Below are 20,395 nucleotides of genomic sequence, written 5' to 3' on the forward strand. Positions count from 1 at the left end.
CCGCGGAGTGGCTGGACCCGTGAGCCATGGCCGCTGAGCCTGCGCGTCCGGAGCCTGTGCTCCGCAACGGGAGAGGCCACAGCAGTGAGAGGCCCGCGTACCGCAAAAAAAAAAAAAAAAGACATTTGTTTGTAAAATAGATACCTAGTGAGAAGCAGCTGCATGACACAGGGAGATCAGCTCCGTAAGTTGCGACCACCTAGAGGGGTGGGATAAGGAGGGTGGGAGGGAGACGCAAGAGGGAGGGGATATGTGGATATACGTATGCATATAGCTGATTCACTTTGTTATACAGCAGGAGCTAACACAGCATTGTAAAGCAATTATACTCCAACAAAGATGTTTAAAAAAAAAAAGGACATTTGTTGGGGAATTTCCTGGCGGTCCAGTGGTTAGGACTCTGCACCTCCACGGCAGAGGGCCCGGGTTCCATCCTTGGTGGGGGAACTAAGATCCCAAAAGCAGCGCACGTGGGAAAAAGAAATTGTGGAATAGTGCTAGGTATTAGGCACTGTTCTAGGCACTCAGGATATAGCAATAAATAAAAAAGAGTCCCCCAAAGTGGGGGCTGTGTTTCTGATTATAGTGGGGGGGGGACAGTATACGGTGGGAAGGCACAGAGATGGGAGCCTGGGGGTGACTACAGAGAGGAGGCGACCACCCTGGTCCAGGGAGGGCATGATGATGCTCTCGCGGGGTAGGGCCGTGCAGGTAGTGAGAAGTGGTCGGATTCTGTTATCTGTTTCGAAGGAAAAGCCGACGGAGCTGCAGGATTGGGTGGCGCATCCGATGTGGCCGTGAGAAAGAGGAAACGAGCGCGCCTCCCAGGTATCCGGGCTGAGCTGCGGAAGGATGGAGCCTACCGTGATGGGGAGGACGGTGGGGGCCGGCCGAGGGTGGAGCTAAGTTTGGACCTGCGAGGCCCCCACGTGGAGAGACCGGGAGGGCGCCTGGCCCTACTGTCTGGGTTGGAGAGATGAATTTCAGAGTTGTCCCAGTGGGTGGCCGTGGTTTGGAAGGGAGGAGGGAGTGTGGCTGATATCTAGAGGTTTCTGGGGGGTGAGGAAGAATCAGGAAAGAAGGAGCGACCATAGAGGTGGCAAGAGAAACCAGGAGAGTTCAGAACAGAGTGAATCAAGCAAAAGTCTACCATCCCGTCACAGGCTGCGATGCGTTAGGTAAAACCGGACGTAGAGGGAGACCGTGGGGTTTAATAACGTGGAGGTCATTGGTGACGTCGGCAAAAACAGTTCCACCGGTTGAAGATAAAACGTGAAGGAGAAAGGGTGTATGGATGACTTTTTCTACAGTTTTGCTTGGGGGGGGGGTTGGGTTGGGCGGAGGCAGAGACTTAGGGCAGAGGCCAGACGGGGAGGGTGCTCAGAGTCTTTTTTTTTCCCTTTAAAGTGGAAGATGCCCATGAGAATGGCTATAATTAGAGAGAGAGAGAGAGAGAAGCAAAACCAGAAAATAAGTAATGGCGAGGGTGCAGCGCAATTGGAACCCTTGTACATTGCTGGTGGGAATGTAAAATGATGCAGCCTCTGTGGAAAAGAGTTTGGCGTTTCCTCAAAAGTTAAACACAGAATTACCATATGGCCCAGAATTCCACTCCTAGGAATGTACCCGAAAGAACTGAAAGCAGGTATTCAGACAAATACTTGTACATGCATGTTCATAGCAGTGTTATTCACACTACCCAAAACATAGGAACAGCCCACGTGTCCATCCATGGATGAATGGATACACAAAATGTGGTCCAACCAGACAACGGAATATTATCCAGTCATCAGAACGAAGGAATTTCTGACACACACTACAGCGTGGTTGAGCCTTGAATACATATGCCAAGTGAAAGAAGCCAGACAGAAAAAGTCAGAGCGTATGAGTCCCTTTAGTGTGTGAAATGTCCGGAATAGATAAATCCATAGAGACAGAAAGTAGATCAATGGTTGCCAGGGGCTGGGGGAGCAGGCAAATGGGAAGCAACAGCTCAATGAGTAAGTGGTGAGGAAAAGAACTAAAAAGAAAAAACTTTATATTTCGGATCCATTTTAGGTTCACAGAAAAATGAAGAGGAAGGTACAGAGACTTCCCCTATATTCCCTGTCCCCATACATGCATAGCCTCCCTCCTTATAAATATAACATCCCCCACCAGAGTGGTACCTTCGTTAAAACTGATGAACCTACAATGACATGTCATTATCACCCGAAGTCCATAGTTTACCTTCAAGTCCACTCTTGTTGTTGTACATTCTGTGGGTTTGGACAAATGTATAATGACATGTATCTACCATTATAGTATCATACAGAGCATTTTCGCTGCCCTAAAAATCCTCTATGCTCTGCCTCTTCATCCCTCCCTCCCCTCTGATCTCTGGAAATCACTGATCTTGTTACCCTTTCCATATGTTTGTTTTTTCCAGAATGTCATAGCGATGGAATCATGCAGTATGGAGTCTTTTCAGATTGGCTTCTTTCTTTTCTTTTTTAATATTTATTAATTTTTTATTTGTTTGTTTTGGCTACAGACTTCTTAGTTGCGGCATGCGGACTCTTAGGTGCAGCATGCGGGCTCTAGTTCACCGAGCAGGGATTGAACCTGGGTCCCCTTCATTGGGACCACGGAATCTTAACCACTGGACCACGAGGGAAGTCCCAGATTGGCTTCTTTCACTTAGTCATGTCCATTTAAGTTTCCTCCATGTCTTTTCATGGCCTGATAGCTTGTTTCTTTTTAGTAGTGAATAACGTTCCATCGTTTGGATGTACCACAGTTTGTCCACTCACGTGCTGAAGGACATCTTGGTTGCTTCCAAGTTTGGGCAATTATGAATTCATCCATATGCAGGTTTTTGTGTGGACATAAGTTTTCAACCCCTTTGGGTAAGGACCAAGGAGTGCTATTGCTGGATCATATGGTGAGAGTATGTTTAGTTTTTTAAGAAGCCGCCAAACTGCCTTCCAGAGTGGCTGGACCGTTTTGCATTCCCACCAGCAATGAACGAGAGTTCCTGTTGCTCCACATCCTCGCCAGCAATTGGAGTCATCGGTTTCCTCGGTTTTGGCCGTTCTCATAAGTGTGTATTGTTTTCTCACGGTTGTTTTAATTTGCAGTTCCCCGATGATACATGTGGAGCCTTTTTTCATGTGCTTATTTGCACTGTGAATATGTTTCGGAACTAGATATTGGCAGTGGTTGCACAGCTTTATGAATGTACTAAGTGCACTGAAATTTTATTTTATTTTTTAAAGGTATTTATTTATTTATTTACTTGACTGTGTCAGGTGTTAGTTGCAGCATGTGGGATCTTTGTTGCGGCATCTGGGATCTTTCTTTGCAGTGTGTGGCCTCCTCTCTAGTTGTGGCGTGCGGGCTCCAGAGTGTGCGGGCTCAGTAGTTGCAGCGCACAGGCTCTCTAGTTGTGGCGCTCTAGAGCACGCAGGTTTAGTTGCCCCACGGCATGTGGGATCTTAGTTCCCCGACCAGGGATCAAACCTCCTGCATCCCCTGCATTGGAAGGTGGATTCCTTTTTTTTTTTTTTTTTTGCGGTACGCGGGCCTCTCACTGTTGTGGCCTCTCCCGCTGCGGAGCACAGGCTCCGGACGCGCAGGCTCAGCGGCCATGGCTCACGGGCCCAGCCGCTCCGCGGCATGTGGGATCTTCCCGGACCGGGTCTCGAACCCACGTCTCCTGTATCGGCAGGCGGACTCTCAACCACTGCGCCACCAGGGAAGCCCGGAAGGTGGATTCTTAACCACATTTATGTTATGTCGATTTCATCTCAATAATAAAACAAAACAGTGGAAAATGAATCAGCATATTTGTATGTCTGTGGGTATAATCTAGTTCAGAGGGAAGACTGTTCAGGTGGCTCCTTAAATAGGCAGGTAGCGTGGGAGCTGGTGGAGATGGCCTAGGTTTGCCTGGGATCAGGGCAAATTGTTTACTCACAGCAGCAGGAAGGAGAGCTGGGCGGGCGCGTGGATCTGGATGCAGGTCTGCGGGTTGGAAGCGGGTGGTGGCTTTGGAAGTTATTTTTCTCCTGCTGGTTTCTATTGTCTCAGTGATACTGTCTGTTCTGACAAAATTGTTGGTAAACGGGAATGATGTCAGTACAAGGAGGAAATAGCAGTGGATTCTGAGCATGTTTTTTCAGCCCCTTGACGAACACAGGAAGCCACCAGTAGGTGGCGCTGTCTACCTGCGCTTGATGCTGACCCAGCCGTGGGTTTCCTTTTTTTTTTAAACTATTTAAAAAAAAATAAATTTATGTATTAATTTATTTATTTTTGGTTGGGTCTTTGTTGCTGCACGTGGGCTTTCTCTAGTTGCGACGAGCAGGGGCTACTCTTCGTTGTGGTGCGCGGGCTTCTCATTGCGGTGGCTTCTCGTTGCGGAGCATGGGCTCTAGGTGCGAGGGCTTCAGTAGTTGTGGTATGTGGGCTCACTAGTTGTGGCTCCCAGGATCTAGAGCGCAGGCTTAGTAGTTGTGGCGCACGCGCTTAGTTGCTCCGCGGCATGTGGGATCTTCCCGGATCAGGGCTCGAACCCATGTCCCCTGCATTGGCAGGCGGATTCTTGACCACTGCGCCACCGGGGAAGTCCCAAGGGTTTCCTTTTGACCATGTGCTTATTTTGCTCTTCTTCCCAGCCTTTATGCATTCGCTTTTGCCTCGACCCTTCCTCACTCTCTTTTCCATTAAGCAACCTTCTCCTCCTTTGTACGTTTTTAATTGTAAAATATATATAACACAAAATTTACCACTTTGACCATTTTTAAGTGCACAATTCCATGGTATTAAGTACATTCATCTCGTGCAACCATCACCATCAACCATCTTCCGAACTCCTTTCATCTTGCAAAACTGAAACTCTGTCCCCGTTAAACTCTAACTCCCCATCTCCCTCCCCCAGCCCCTGGCACCCCTCATTCTATGTTCTGTCTCTATGGATTTGACTCCTCTGGGGACCTCACATAAATGGAGTCATACAGTATTGTCCTTTTGTGACTGGCTTCTTTCATTCAGCATAATGTCCTCAGGGTTCATCCATGTTGTAGCACATGTCAGAATTTCTGAATTTTTTAAAAAGGCGAGTTTCTATATTTCTTGATGCTTATTAGAAATGTAACAGTTAAAAATGTAACTTTTAAACCCTGCAAGTGTTTTTCTTAAGCTCCTTTCTGCTTTTGTTAATGCTCTGCTTCCAGGATTGCAAGGAGGTTGAGCGGGTTGTCCCAGCCCTCTGCCTGCATAAGCCATAGCGCTCTCAGGTCTGAGTTCCTAGAACACACATATGACTCTGCGGCAAAAACAAGCGCCTATGTCAGAAGCAAGTCCATCTGCTGACAGAGATCAGTTACCTTGGTTTTCTGAGACTGACTCATCTATGCTTTTCTGGCCAAATTGTCCTTGGTCATGATGTAATTTTCTCCCAACACTGCGAGATTTGAATAGGAGTATTTTTTAAAAATTTTTATTGAAGTATAACATTGATTTACAATGTGTTAGTTTCACACTTGCTGTACAGCAAAGTGATTCACATATATATATATATATATATATATATATATATATCCCCTTCTTAACCATAAGTTTGTTTTCTATGTCTGTGAGTCTATTTCTGTTTTATAAATAAATTCATTTGTATCTTTTTATTTTTGGTTGGCATGTGGAGCTTCCCATGACCAGGGATCAAACCTGTGTCCCCTGCAGTGGAAGCATGGGATCTTAACCATTTGACCACCAGAGAAGTCCTGTATCATTTTTTTAGATTCCACATATACGTGATATCATATGATATTTGTCTTTGTCTGACTTACCTCACTTAGTGTGATAATCCCTACATCCATCCATGTTGCTACAAACGGCATTATTTCATTCTTTTTTATGGCTGAGTAATATTCCATTGCATATATGTACCACATCTTCCTTATCCATTCATCTGTTGATGGACATTTAGGTTGCTTCCATATCTTGTGGGTAGCAGTATTTTATTTAGGATTTTTGCTTCTATGGTCATCACTGAAAATTGGTCAGAATTTTCCTACCTTGTTCCGTATTCTTATCTGTTTCTGTGTTCACTGAGGTGAAATTCACATCAACAAAATTAACCTTTTGAAAGCGAACAATTCAGGGGCATTTAGTGCACTCACAATGTTGTGTACTCACAACCACCACCTCTGTCTAGTTCCAAAACATTTCCATGGTCCCAAAAGGGAACCCGGTACTCAAACATACGCTCCCATTCCTTCTCCTCCCCCTCTGCCTGGTAACCACCAATCTGCTTTCTGTCTCTGTAGATTTACCTATTCTGGCTATTGTATATAAACAGAATCATACAATATGTAACCTTTTATGTCTGGCTTCTTCTTTCACTTAGCATAATGTTTTCGAGGTTCATCCATGTTGTAGCCCTATCTGGTTTTGGTTTGTAGCCTATATCATCCTCTTAAGAGAAGTTGGGTATTCTGCTCTATCCCCCACCTTTTTTTTTTTTAATTCTTGGTATCAATCTGAATAAGATGGGAATTATCCGCTACTTGTAATGGTGATAAAACTTGATTGTAAAATCCTCTAAGTTTTGTGTGTTAGGTAGAGGGAGTTCCCCCCCCCCATTATTTCCAACTCATTAACATTTATGGGTCTAGTCAAGTTTTCTGATTCTTCTTGGTACAGTTTTTGCATTTTATATTTCCCCATAAATGAATTCGTTTCATCTTGATTTTCAAATTTATCAGCCTATAGTTCATATAGTTTTTTAAAATCGCCTTCACCCATTTTGCCTGCCCCATGCCCTGCCCTGCCTCTGGCACCCACCAATCTGTTCTTTCTATCTATGAGTTTGGTTTTTTTTTAGATTCCACATGTAAGTGAGATCATACAGTATTTGTCTTTCTCGGTCTGACTTAATCTCACTTAGCGTAATGCCCTTAAGGTCCATCCATGTTGTTGTAAATGGCAGGTTTTCCTTTTTATGGCTGAGTAATACTCCATTGTATATATACCACATCTTCGTTTTTAAAATTAATTTATTTGGTTGCTCCGGGTCTTAGTTGCAGCAGGCAGGATCCTTAGTTGTGGCTTGCGGGCTCCTTAGTTGCGGCACATGGGCTCCTTAGTTGTGGCATGCAAACTCTTAGTTGCGGCATACATGTGGGATCTAGTTCTCTGACCAGGGATCTAACCCGGGCCCCCTGCATTGGGAGTGCAGAGTCTTAACCACTGCACCACCAGGGAAGTCCCCTATACCACGTCTTCTTTATCCATTCGTCTGTCAGTGGACATTTAGATTGTTTCCATATCTTGGCTGTCGTAAATAATGCTGCTATGAACATGAGGGGTGCCTATATCGTTTCAAGATAGTGATTTTGTTTCCTTCATATAAAAACCCAGAAGTGGAATTGCTGGATCATACGGTAGTCATATTTTTAATTTTGGGGGGAACCTCTGTACTGTTTTCCGTAGTAGCTGCACCAATTTACATTCCCACCAACTACGGTTCCATTTTCTCTACATCCTCACCGACACTTGTCATCTCTTGTCTTTTTGACATATAGTTATCCTTAACCTTCCCATATATATTTTTACAACTCTCCTCATTTCCTCCTTGCTCATTCTCTTCAGGGGTTTATGTTATTAATGTTCCCAAGGAGCCAGAGTTTGGTTTTATTCTGGCCATTTTTGTTCCTTTACCCTCTGTTTTGTTGATTTCTTTAATCTGTGTTACTTCCTTATTTTCTTGTGTCATTGGGTTTTCTCTATTGTGCACTTCCTAGGACTTCCCTGGCAGTCCAATGTTAAGACTCTGCACTCTCAGTGCAGGGGTTACTGGTTCGATCCCTGGTTGGGGAACTAAGATCTCGCATGCCGCATGAACTGGCCAAAAAAAAAAAAAAAAATTCTATTGTGCACTTCCTGATCTGGTGCCAGGTCACCTCTCCTGCTGAGTGCAGCCCTCCTCCTTGGGACTGCCTGGCTGGGTACCTGTTGTCTGGTCAGTAGGTCCTGGCCAGGCTGATGGACTCTCAGTCCTCCTGGGTTGTGAATCTAGGGTCTGCACAGGTGAGGCCAGGTTTTGCAGGGCCAGCTGGTGGGGAAGGGCTGGGGGCTTGAAGACATAGGCAATGGATGTTGCATCCCATAGTTGAAGAGGAGGTGGGGGCAATCTAAGAAGTCTTCCTGGAGGAGGAAGCCTTGCCTCGGTTGAGAGATTGAGTGGATGTGGGTCTTGAATGGTGAACTTTCAGCACCTCGGAGAAGGCTCGTGGGCCCTCCATATAGGCCCCCAATAAAGATGCGCACAAACTTTCTATATAGAATAAAACATATCCTCTATAGACGAAGCACACAAACACACACGTGATAATATGCATGAGCCCACAGGACACATGAGGACACACAGGACAGCACGCCTAAGTCACTAGAATGTGGAGAAAAACATATGAAGACACACGCTGGGGAACAAACATCAGCACTTGCAGGATGTAACCAGCGTGGGCCTCAGTGAATGGAAATGACCAAAATTCCTATGTCAGACTGAGGGACTAGTGGTCTAAGAGCACCTGGCACTAGATGGACAGGACACCTTCAGGTCAGGCAAGATCCAGGAGTGCTGTATCAGAGGTGGGTGAACAGAGAAAAGACCAGATGCCCTAACCTTGTTTCTCTCTGGGAGGGTGGCTGGAATTTCACCATCATGTTTCAGGAAGCAGAGGTGCTCACCGCCTTGGTCGAGGTGGGCGAGGCTGAAGGTGCTGAGGGTGTCTGCATGTCTTAGAGAAAGGGGGAGCCCACTGGCACAGGAAGGAGAACTGGCTGGAGGCAGGGGGCAGCACTAGAGGGAATATTCCTTGTGAGGGGACACAGGACTGTCTGGATCTGTGAGAAGCCCTGGATCCCTGTTCACCAGCTTGTCCTAGGGGAGTCCAGGCTGGTCCTTCCCCTCTGTTCCTGTAGCTGCAACACTACTTCCATGCTTCAGTTTCCCCTTGGATGTACCTGGGTTCCTCTTAGTGGTCTGAGGGCTTTGAGCTTCCACTGGAGGCTCTCAGAGACCTCAGCTCCACCCAGCAGGCTCCACACAGCCCTGGCCTCCACGCATGAGCCAAAACCTCTCCTGGGACACAGGTGGCCAGATCGAGTACCCTGGTGGGACACTGCATATTCACCTAGGATGTGACAAGAGTGTGTGTCCGAAGAGGGTTGACTTCTGTTGATCAGGATGCAAAGTCACACAAGACGTAGAGCCTGAGGAATTGTTCCAGATTAAATGAAACTGAAGAGAGAGTTGATGAGACAAATTATAACTAAGTGCACCATGTGACCCTGGGTTGCATGCTATACAGCATATGAGTGGGACAATGGAAAAATCTGATGGTCTGCATATTGGATAATAGTACTGTAACAGCGCTACTTTCCTTCTTTGGTAACTCTACTGTAGTTATGAAAGGAAATGTCCTTTTTTTCAGAAAACACACACTGACTGTTTAGGGGTAAAGGAGCATCGTGTCTGTAAGTTACTCTCTCAGAAAAAAGTATGTGTGTATGTGTGTGTGTGTATATATATATATATATATATATATATATATATATATATATATATGAATGGGACGGGAGGAGCAGGAGAGCAGGAGGAGGAGGAAGAGGAGGAGATGATGGAGGAGATGGAGATGATAGAGATAGAGATGATGGAGTTGGAGATAATAGAGATGATGGGGATAATGGAGATGTGGTGAGATGTTAACCTTAGAGAAATTTGAATGAAGAGTATGTGGGACTTTTTCTTTTTTTAATTGGGGTATAGTTGTTTTACAATGTTGTGTTAGTTTCTACTGTACAGCGAAGTGAAGTAGAGTTCCCTGTGCTATACAGCAGGTTCTCATTAGTTATCTATATTATACATATTAGTGTATATATGTCAATCCCAATCTCCCAGTTCATCCCACCCACCCCTCCCCGCCGGGACTTTTTTTATATTATCATCACAACTTTTCTGTGTCTGAAATTATTTCAAAATAAAAAGTAAAAACAATTAAACAAAAACAGGTAAAGTTGCACAGAGCCTGTATGTCCAACCCAGAGCTCTGGGAGCTGATGTCTGGGTACTGGACAGTGGAGAGGGCTTAAGGAATATGAAGACTTTTTAAGGGGAGAACATGAGAGATCTTGTTTGTCTGAAAATGTCATTATTGCACCCTTATCCTAACGTGGTAGTTTAGCTGGGTATGGAATTTTCAGTTCTGAGATATTTATCCTGTGGGCTCTGAGGATTCGCTTCTATTGTCAGGCATCTGTTGTACAGATTAAAAATTGTGCTCTCCAACTGCTCATCTCCTGTAGAAAGGCTGTCTTTTTCCTCTGGTAGATTTGGGGTTTTGTTCTTTATCCTTAATGGCTTGGAACTTCATCTCAGTAAGTTTCAGTGTGGAATTTTTAAGGAATTCACTTCGTTTGGCTCACAGTGGGCTCTTTCAATCTGGGGGCTCATGAATTTCTTCAGTTTTGGGAATGTTCCAGCCTTCCTTCCTTCCTTTCTTTCAAATAATCCTTTCTGTTTCAGTTTCTTAATTCTTTTTACTACTTTTAGACAGATGTTGGTCTGTAGGGATCTATATTCCATGTGGTTTAAAGAAGAAGAAGAAAATTTCTTCTTTATGCTGCTTTGAGAGAGATACTCCTTAGCTATCTTCCATCCCGGAAGATAAAATTCTTATTTTTCCTCTACTTTTTTTTTTTTTTTTTTTTGCTGTATGCGGGCCTCTCACTGTTGTGGCTTCTCCCATTGCGGAGCACAGGCTCCGTACACGCAGGTTCAGTGGCCATGGCTCATGGGCCTAGCCGCTCCGTGGCATGTGGGATCTTCCCAGACCGGGTCACGAACCCGTGTCCCCTGCATCGGCAGGCGGACTCTCAACCACTGCGCCACCAGGGAAGCCCTTTCCTCTACTTTTGATTTACAGTGTTGTGTTAGTTTCAGGGGTACAACCAAGTGATTCAGTTATACATATATTCAATACATATATCTATTCCTTTTCAAATTCTTTTTGTACTATTTTATAGGTTTAGGTATTCTGGACATTACGTATAAAAGCAGTCATAAAATGTGTGACCTTTTGTCTGTCTGCTTTCACTTAACATAAAGTTCCTGAAGTTCATCCACGTTGTAGCGTGTATCAGTATTTGCTTTTATGGTTGAATAATATTCCGTTTTGGGATATATCCCATTTTGTTTATCCATTCACCTACCGATGGACATTTGTGTTGTTTTGATCTTTTGGCCATTGTGAACAGTGCTGCTATGAACATTCATATACAAGTATGTGTTTGGGTCCCTGTTTTCAAGCCTTTGGGTATATACCTAGGAGTAGAATTGCTAGGTCAGACGATAAATCTGTTTAACTTTCCAACGAACTACCAAACGCTGTTCCACAGTAATTAACCATTTTACATTCCAACCAACAACATACAAGAATTGTTCTAATTTTTCCACAACCTCACCAACAGTGATTATTTTATTTTTTGCTATATTTATGGTTATGGGTGTGAAGTGGTATCTTGTGGTTTTGATTTAGATTTCCTTAAGACACCTTTTCATGTGCTTATCGGCTGTATATCTTCTTTGGAGGAATGTCAATTGAAGTCCTTCGCCCATCTTAAAAATTTTTTTTTGTTGTTTTTAAGTGTTTATATATTCTAAGTGCTAGACCCTTTTCAGATATATGGTTTGCAAATAGTGTCTCCCATTCTGCTGCATGTATTTTTGCATATCCCTTTTAAGTTGTATTTATTTATTTATTTTAAATTTATTTCATTTATTTATTTTTGGCTGTGTTGGGTCTTCGTTGCCGCGCCGGCTTTCTCTAGTTGCGGCGAGTGGGGGCTACTCTTCATTGTGGTGTGTGGGCTTCTCATTGTGGTGGCTTCTCTTGTTGCAGAGCACGGGCTGTAGGCGGGTGGGCTTCAGTAGTTGTGGCACGTGGGCTCGGTAGTTGTGGCTCGCGGGCTCTAGAGTGCAGGCTCAGTAGTTGTGGTGCACGGGCTTAGTTGCTGTGCGGCATGTGGGATCTTCCCAGACCAGGGATTGAACCCGTGTCCCCTGCATTGGCAGGTGGATTCCCAACCACTGCGCCACCAGGGAAGCCCCTTAAGTTGTATTTATTAACAATAAAATGAGTATCTGTCACTATACCTCACAACCTCAAAAGTTAGAACAGTGACAGTAATTTATATCTACCTGAGTGCCATCCCCCTCCCCAAATCAAAGGTAACTTTGATAAGTTCTGAATTTTGTGTTTATGTTTTCTGTTTATTAAAGAAATAATTCTTCTAGATAGATGTGTATGCCTAAACAATACATCATCTTGTTTGAGTTGCTTTTGAACTTCATAGAACGGTCAACAATTTGACATGATGGTGAGTGGTTTTCCAGAATGATTGTAGCAATTTACACTCCCCCCTCCCCAGTAATATATGTGAGGTTATTTATTCCCATCTTCTCCAATACTTGCTTTGGCCAATTTATTATTTTAAAAAAATTATTATTATTATTTTTTGGCCACCCCACGTGGCATACGGGGTTCCTCAACCAGCGATCAAACCCGTGCCCCTTGCAGTGGAAGCGTGGAGTCCTAACCAGTGGACCTCCAGGGAATTCCCTGGCCAGTTTATTTTTGCCAGTTGAATGGGCTTAAAATGGTACCTCACCACCTTGCTTTGCATTTTCCTGATTATCACTGAGATTTGAGTATGTCTTCATATGTTTATTGGCCATAAGTATCTTCTCTTCTGTAAGTGTCCATGGTGGGTTTTGCTCCTATTTTTAGGTCGGTTGTCCTTCTACTGAGTTGTAGGTGTACTAGGAAGATCTAGACGTATTTTTAGGGATCAAGAGGATAGGGTGGTGGTGGTGGGAGGGGCGTGTTCCAGGACAGAGGCGTTTTCCCTGCAAATCTCACCGACAGAGGATGCTGTCACTCTGTATTTTTGCCAGGGAGAGCCAGGGAGAATTGGCATTTCATTGTAGGTTTAATTTGCGATTAAATTTAATTTAATCGCTCAGATGGAGTGAGACTGAGCATCTTTTTATCTGCTTCCAAGCCATTCGCATCTCCCTCCTGTGGACCACCTGCTCATCTTTTCATCCCTCGCTCCTCCTCCTAGGATCTACTTCTCCCTCTCTTCACATTTCTTCTTTCACATTTCTGTCTGAGAACCCGTTCACACCGCGGTATTCTCCTCTTCTTTTCCCGTTTCTCTCTCTTCTTTCCTCTCCCTTTCTTCCCTCCAGGTCTCACCATCTTCTGACATCACATCCTCCAAGCTCCTAGTCTGCTCTCTCCCCTCTCATCTCCGGTGTCTCTCCAATGCCGCCTTTTCTTCCACCTCCCCCACTGTCCCTTCTCTTTGCCTGTTTGTTTCCTACTTCCCATGACATCTCAGCTCTTCTAATTGTTCCCTCCTCTCTCATCTTTCCAGTCCCTCTTTCCAGTGATTCTAACACCTGCCTCTTTTTAAAACATTTTTATTTTATTGAAGTATGGTTGGTTTACAATGTTGTGTTAATTTCTGTTGTACAGCAAAGTGATTCAGTTACACATACATATACATTCTTTTTCATATTCTTTTCCATTATGGTTTATCACAGGATATTGAATACAGTTCCCTGTGCTATACAGTAGGACCTTGTTGTTTATCCATTCTCTATGTAATAGCTTGCATCTGCCAATCCCAAACTCCTAATTTATCCCTCCCCCCACCTTTGGTAACGATAGGTTTGTTTTTCTATGTCTGTGGTCTCTTACTGTTTTGTAGATAAGTTCATGTCTATCCTTGTTTTTAGAGTCTACATGTAAGTGATATTGTATATTTGTCTTTTTCTTAGTGACTTCACTTCGTATGATGACCTCTAGGTCCATCCACGTGGCTGCAAATGGCATTATTCCTTCTTTTTTATGACTGAGTAACATTCCATTGTATATATGTGCCGCATCTTTATCCATTCATCTGTGGATGGACATTTAGGTTGTTTCCACGTCTTGGTATTGTGAACAGTGCTGCTATGAACATAGGGGGGGTGCATGTATCTTTTTGAGTTATAGTTTTGTCCAGATATATGCCCAGGAGTGGGATTGCTGGATCACATGTAACACCTTCCTCTCCCTCCATCCTTGTTTCTCAGTGGAGACACAGCAGGGACCTTTCTCCTCTCTGCCATCTCTCCCCGCTCCCATCCTCTCCTCTGTTGAGAAGCACAGAAGGTGAGACCCGTCCCCCCACCCTTTCTCTCTCTTCTCCGACTCCTGTCTCTGGTGTTCCCCTGAAGGCAGCACATTCTGGCCCTGCGTGGGACCTTGTGGCAGTGATTTCTGGGGTGTGTGTGGGGGGCACCCTCCTGCGAGACAGTGAAATCAGCCGGCTGAACCCTTGGGAAGCCTGCAGGAAGTTGCCCTCCCACGAAGTCCTATTTCACTGTCTCCAGGGAGGTCCTGGGGACCCTGAGGACGGGGATCTGCCAGGCTTGAGCAGGGGCTGCAGGAACAGGTGTGAGTCTCCCCTTCGCCCTTCTGTTTGGACCTGTGTGACTTTGGGCAAAGGACTCCACCTGTCTGAGCCCAGCACCTGCTCATCTGTACGCAAGGTCTGTGAGTAGCTGACCAAGGGCTGCCCTGGGGTGGAAGGAGGTAGCTTGGCTGAGGCTCTGCTGGGAGGTGGGGACTCACCCCAGGGGGTCCCCACGCGCTGCGCACTGTCTGGGTCCCCTGGGGGTGGGCCTGTGTCTTGGGGTGGCAGTGAGTGACCCATTGGTGAGGTATGTAAGTCCTGGCTGCCTTGGGGCCTCTGGGGATGGATGAGGAGCTGTGACAGGGACACAAGCTCTCAGGCAGAGAAGTTGGCTCCGGTCAAGTTTTATTGGACCCCCTTTCAGCCTGGGGATCTTCACAGTTGCCGGGCTGCCTGTACCCCTCTCTCCCCCGGCCGCAGCTCTGTCCATTTGCCTGAGGGAAGGAGGGAGGGTGGGCAGAAGGAAGGGGCTGGAGACAGATCATCTGCCCCTGGGGTGGGGCCCTCCCTGTCTCCACAGAATCGGCCCAAGGGTCCCCAGTCCAGCTGCCCCACGAATCCGAGCTGCCGGGTGCTGGGGCAGCCCCTTGTGGTCAGTCCTCGGCCGGCTACGTGGCTGGTGTGTGCCCGTTGGCCATCCGCCTGGCTGCCCGGCTCCGAGGGCCATCGGTGGGGGCTGCTCCGGGCCGGTGAGCCGCCCTGTTCTTCAGCTGCGGGTACTCCTGGGCTGCCTCCCCATCGCTGGAGTCTGACTCTTCCACGTCGCTGCGAACATCCTTCTCCATCTGGGGAACAGGGAGAAGGGAGGAGGCTCGGGGCGGGGCTGGGCTGGGCTGGGGGCTCCAGGGAGGCACAAGCTAGCCAACCCTTGCCCGGCCCTACCTGGTCTTTCTTTAAAATTATTTTATATGTATTTACTTATTTAATATTTATTTATTTTATTTATAAAAAGTTTTGGGCTACGTGCACGGCATGTGGGATCTTAGTTCCCCGACCAGGGATCGAACCCACACCCCCTCCATTGACAAGGCGGGGAGCCTTAACCGTTGGACCGCCTACCTGGCCTTTCTTTATGAAGCTGTAGATCATGCGAAGGATAAGGCAAGACCAGAACACGTGCAGCAGCTGTAGCGTCATCAGAAGCACGTTGAAAAAGTAGTAGCCGAAGAAAGGGCCCGAGTTGGCAATGGACTCGTAGTATGTGGTATAGAGGATCCTACGGTGGGTGGGCAGGAGGGAGAGAGGCAGGGGTTCACTGGCTGCTTTTGCCCCCAGTCCTAGGAATCTCTAACTTGCGTGACCTTCCCTGCTCCAGAACCTTCTATAGCTCCCCATTACCCACCCCCAAAGAATGATACCTGTGCCCTTCAGCTGGGCATTTAAGTACCCCCCCCCCTCACCTGGTTATGTTAAATTCAAAGAATGAACAAGCTGGACAACTGGACGGTCGTGACTGTAAACCCCAAGGGGGTGCTTAGTGTCCCAGCAGCTCTCCTGGGTGGTCCTTTCACACCTTCTCAGATCCCTCCCCCTTCCCTCCCACTACCACCTTCACCCAGATCAGCTGTAGGGTCATCAGTGACCCGCCTTGATCAGACAGCAGGCACCCAGCTGGCCTCCCTCCTCCTCATGTTCTTTCCTCACGTGCCTGCAGGGACCCACACTCCCATGCGCCCACTTCATGGCTTCTCCCTCTCCATCTCCTCTGCAGGCTCCCCCGACCTGCAAACATCAGGGGGCCCCAGGACTGGGCCTCTCTGTCCACACCTGGTCTTCGGTGACCCTGTCCAGTCTCGCGACTGCAAACACTGGACACGGACGTCTCTCCCAGAACCCCAGGCTGGTGTCGACTGCTTCCTCCACTTTTCGGTGGTGGTGCCTGAGGGGCACGTTGCAGACCCCTCAAACCCGGCGCAGCCAGAGCTAAGCTCCTGATCCTCAAGCAGTAACTCTGAGCCCGTTCCCATCTCATGACCCTTGAGTCATCCCCGAGTACACCCACTTCTCTCGACTGCATTGGTCGAGCCCCAACATTGCCCACCTGGACCAGTGCTGTCGCCTCCTCCCTGGTCCCCCAGCTCCTGCTCCAACCTCTTACCAGCTATTCCCCCCGGAGCCACCAGAGGGAGCCCGTGAGTCCTCGAGTCAGGTTACCCCCATCCTCTGCTCAGAACCCTCCAGGGCTCCCACCTGGCTTGGGATAAAAGCCCAACTTCTCCCCAAGGCCTATAAGACCTTGCATACTCTCTCCCGTCAGCTCCGTGCTCTCCCCTCGCTCTCTCCCTCTTGCTCACTCTGGTCCTGCCACACGGGCCTCCTCTTTGTTCCTCTGACATGCTGGGCACGGTCCTGCCTCAGGGCCTTTGCAGGTGCTCTTCCCACTGTGATCAGTAGTTTTCTCCCTCACCTCCCTGCAGTCTCTATATGAACGCTGTCAGTGAGGCCTTCTCCGACCACCCTATTTCCAGCTATCCAACTTTGTGACCTTCCCAACTTTTTTTCTCTTTAGCACGATCACTGCCTCACATATTCTGCAGTCTACTTGTTTGCCTTATTATATTTCCCCACCTGCCAGTGTCAGCTCCAGGTGAGCAGGGACCTTCACGTTGTTCCCTCTGCTTGTTGCAACAGGCTCATCAAATTGCCGGGCAAAGACTTTAGCGCGTGGGGCCCGACGCTGTCTCCCAACCCATGTTCCAGGCACGCGGCAGGGGATGATGACTAAGCCCAGTTTTCTGTTTCTCCTACCTCTGGGCCTTTGCATATGCTGCGCCCTGTGCCGGGGACACCCTTCCTTGCCTCCTCCTGGAAACCTCCCAGCCCACACCCCAGCTATCTGGACCGGGGAACCCGGGAACCGAGGAACGGAGGGTGAGGGAGGCTTGGATCTCCGCCTTACCGCCGCCCCCCACCTCCCCAACCCCCGGCGGGAGGGCTGACTCACTGGGTGGGGAAGAGCACGAGGCGAGTGTAGAAGAAGACCAACGAGAAGATAATGAAGAGAGCATCGCACACGCGCCGCCAGTGCGTGTAGTTGAACAACTTACAGGCCTGGAGGGGACAGCAGAGAGAAATAGACCTGGGGAAGCACGCGGGAAGGGCGGGGCGGGGCCGAGAAAGGGCGGGGCCTCTTCCCAGGGAAAAGGTGCCTCTGCCTGGGCCAAGTGAGTTGGGGTGCGTGGTCTGCGGATGATGGGGGTTGGGCCTCACCTCCCAGGAAGACTGACAGGGGGTGGGCCTCAACACCAGGGGCACCTGGGAGGGCGGGGGGCTGGGAGGGGTCGGGCTGCGCCAGGCGCACCTCCAGCAGGTAGTCGGAGGAGTCGTGCAATAGCAGCACCAGAGAGCCGATGCGCAGCAGATTCGTGCTGTAGGAGAAGACGATCAGGGTGATGGTCACAAAGTGATGTGCCACCTGCTCCTTGAAATCCTGCGGGAGACGGAGAGTCATAGCCGGGATGAGGCTGGGGGGCCGGAGCGGCCCCACCCCGCAGGGCTGGGAGCAGGCCCTCCCAGGGGGTTGCTTGGCATGTGGACCCTATGCCTCCTGCCTGAGACACCAAGGGTCTCTGGGAGTGGGGTGAGGCCACCCCTCTCCTCCTGGAACTGGGTCACGACCGCCCCAGGCCAGACTCTTGGCCTGGCCTCACCTTGCGCTTGGTGTCGAAGGGCAGCGTGATCAGCAGAGAGACGTAGAAACTCAGCTCCAGGAGATACCAGTGGTACAGGGCCGGCTTCAGGGGCTGTGGCAGGGAGTGCAGGGTTAGCTGTGGGGAGTGGAGGTTCCCACGGGACATGGGGCATGGGGTAGGGCCCTCCCCATTTGCTCAAACCCATGACACATGAATCCCAATGAGTGAGGAAGGCATGAGCTCCCCATCCTTAGAGGTAATCAAGGGCAGTGGTTTTGTGGCAGCTCCTGCTTCCAGGGTGTCCTGACTCCTGGCCCCTCTCCATTCCACATGGGAACCAAAGAATAGAGTGGGATTCGGGGGGGGAATGATGGTGTGATGTCCAGCTTTGGCGCTCTTGCCTGTGGCCACAGGAACTCTGCCCTGATCCTCCCACTAGCCTCCAAACACCACCCCTCCCACTCACCTGCTGTGGGTAACTGTCCCAGCACATTACTGGCGTCCACAGCCACGATTCCTGCAGGGACACGGGAGTCTGAAGTTGTCCAGAGGTGAGAACCCAGCCCCCCCAACCCCCCAACCCCAGGCCTGGGGCCTCCTCAGGCCTCCCTGGCCCTTGACATGCTGCTGTCACTCAGGCCCGCTGTTTCCTGCCTGGTTGCAACTCTGCTCTCACTGTAGACCAGGGGCTGATTCAGAATCCCCAGCCCCGACACACAGTAGGTTCTCTCAGTAGGCACCCATGGAGTGAACATTCACCACGACCTGGCCTCATTCCCTCCACCCTCCCTCTCTGTGCCTTGGCACATGCTTCCCCCTCTGCCCGAACCCCACACACCCCTTCCCAGTCCAGTCCAGGCCCAGCGCATACGAGGTGCTTGAGGGATAGGGCAGGTGAGCTATCAGGTACACTCACGTGGTAAAGAACCGAGATTCCACCGATGAAGGAGCACAGATAGAAGGTGAACCTCCAGCTGCAGGCGGGGAGGGAGCCCCTGAGGCAGCTGCCAAAGGACCAGGCCCCCCGCCGCACCCCCAGACTCCCCCTTCCCGGCCCCACCCTGGGCTTACCTGGCCTCACAGAACTTCTTGGTCAGGCAGGGCCGGTCCTGGTTCCGGCGTCTCCGGAACCAGTGTTGGGTCTGTCGCAGGGTGAGCCCACACTGGGTCGCCAGGAGGCTCATCTGGGGCTGGGGAGGGAGTGATGGGGGCCAGGGTCACAGAGGTGGCCTCCTGCCCCTGTCCCAGGACAGGCAGGACCCAGCTCTGCTCCCCCCCTCCCCTATAGCCCCAGACCTCGCCTGTGGGGTGCTCTACCTTTGGAGATGGGGGAGTAGGGGGTTTCACAGGGTGGGGGTCTCCCCAGAAAGAGGCCTTATAAAAACCCAGCTCTGCTCACAAACACCCCCTCTAGAACCTCCCCCAGGGGACCCAAGCAGGCCAATGGGGAGGGAGGAGGGGGTCAGGGATCTCACCTCTGTGGGTCTCTGCCCTTCCATAAGGAAGTGTTTCTCCAGCGTGGCATTGGGCTTCACCGGCCTCCTGGTCTGGTTCCGCACACCCAGCCACCGGCTCAGGGGCAGGCCTATGAATCTGGGTGTAGGGGAGACACAGCTTGTCAGTCCAGGTGGGGAAACGGGGGCTCACTGGGCTGCATTTTAGGACCCTGGAGGTGATAGCCTGGCTGTTGCACTGCGCCCAGAGAGGAAGCTGGATTGGTCTTCAAGGTGGGGGATGAACAACTTTGATGGTACCCAGGCACCTTCACTCCATCCCAAACCAGGGATGAGAGTCCCCTCGATGCCTGTCTCACGATGGCCTGGGTCCTGATCTGCCCCTCTACCAGGCTGGGGGCCCCCCGCATGGGCAGAAGCAGGTCTGCTTCTTCTCAGGCCTCCCTCCACCCAGCATCCCCCCCCTCCCTTGTGCACACCTGGAGGAGCCGGGACCCTGGTGAGTCAATTACCACACTGCCCACAGAGGGGCCCTCAAGACCAGGGGTCGGGACCAAACTGCATGTCCACCATCCTAATATCATCTTTCATTGGGGGAAACTGAGGCTCAGAGCAGCCCAGCAAGGAAGTTATTCCAGACTCAATTGTGGTGGGGGGCAGGCGGGGGTGGGGTTGGGATATGACTGCCATTTACTGAACACTTAGGATCTGCCAAGCATGTGTCCAAGTCCACCTCGTGTG

The 20,395-nt window shown here is 49.2% G+C and overlaps 1 protein-coding gene across 1 annotated transcript in view; it reads right to left on the reverse strand.

The window, feature by feature from the left end:
* Positions 1-13,529: 13,529 nt before the first annotated feature.
* The window catches only part of CERS4 (ceramide synthase 4), a 30,343-nt gene continuing 23,477 nt past the window's right edge, over positions 13,530-20,395 (reverse strand). Inside the window, exons 3-11 of the mRNA XM_030879553.3 lie at positions 19,676-19,793; positions 19,272-19,390; positions 19,117-19,174; positions 18,667-18,717; positions 18,219-18,311; positions 17,870-17,998; positions 17,513-17,619; positions 15,628-15,784; positions 13,530-15,353 (exon numbers count right to left, since the gene is read on the reverse strand). Of these exons, the coding sequence (XP_030735413.1) occupies positions 15,177-15,353; positions 15,628-15,784; positions 17,513-17,619; positions 17,870-17,998; positions 18,219-18,311; positions 18,667-18,717; positions 19,117-19,174; positions 19,272-19,390; positions 19,676-19,793 (1,009 nt within the window). The 3' untranslated portion in view covers positions 13,530-15,176. The remainder of the gene's footprint in view (positions 15,354-15,627; positions 15,785-17,512; positions 17,620-17,869; positions 17,999-18,218; positions 18,312-18,666; positions 18,718-19,116; positions 19,175-19,271; positions 19,391-19,675; positions 19,794-20,395) is intronic.

Source organism: Globicephala melas, chromosome 3 (genome assembly GCF_963455315.2).
Source record: "Globicephala melas chromosome 3, mGloMel1.2, whole genome shotgun sequence".
In the NCBI taxonomy this organism is placed as follows: domain Eukaryota; kingdom Metazoa; phylum Chordata; class Mammalia; order Artiodactyla; family Delphinidae; genus Globicephala; species Globicephala melas.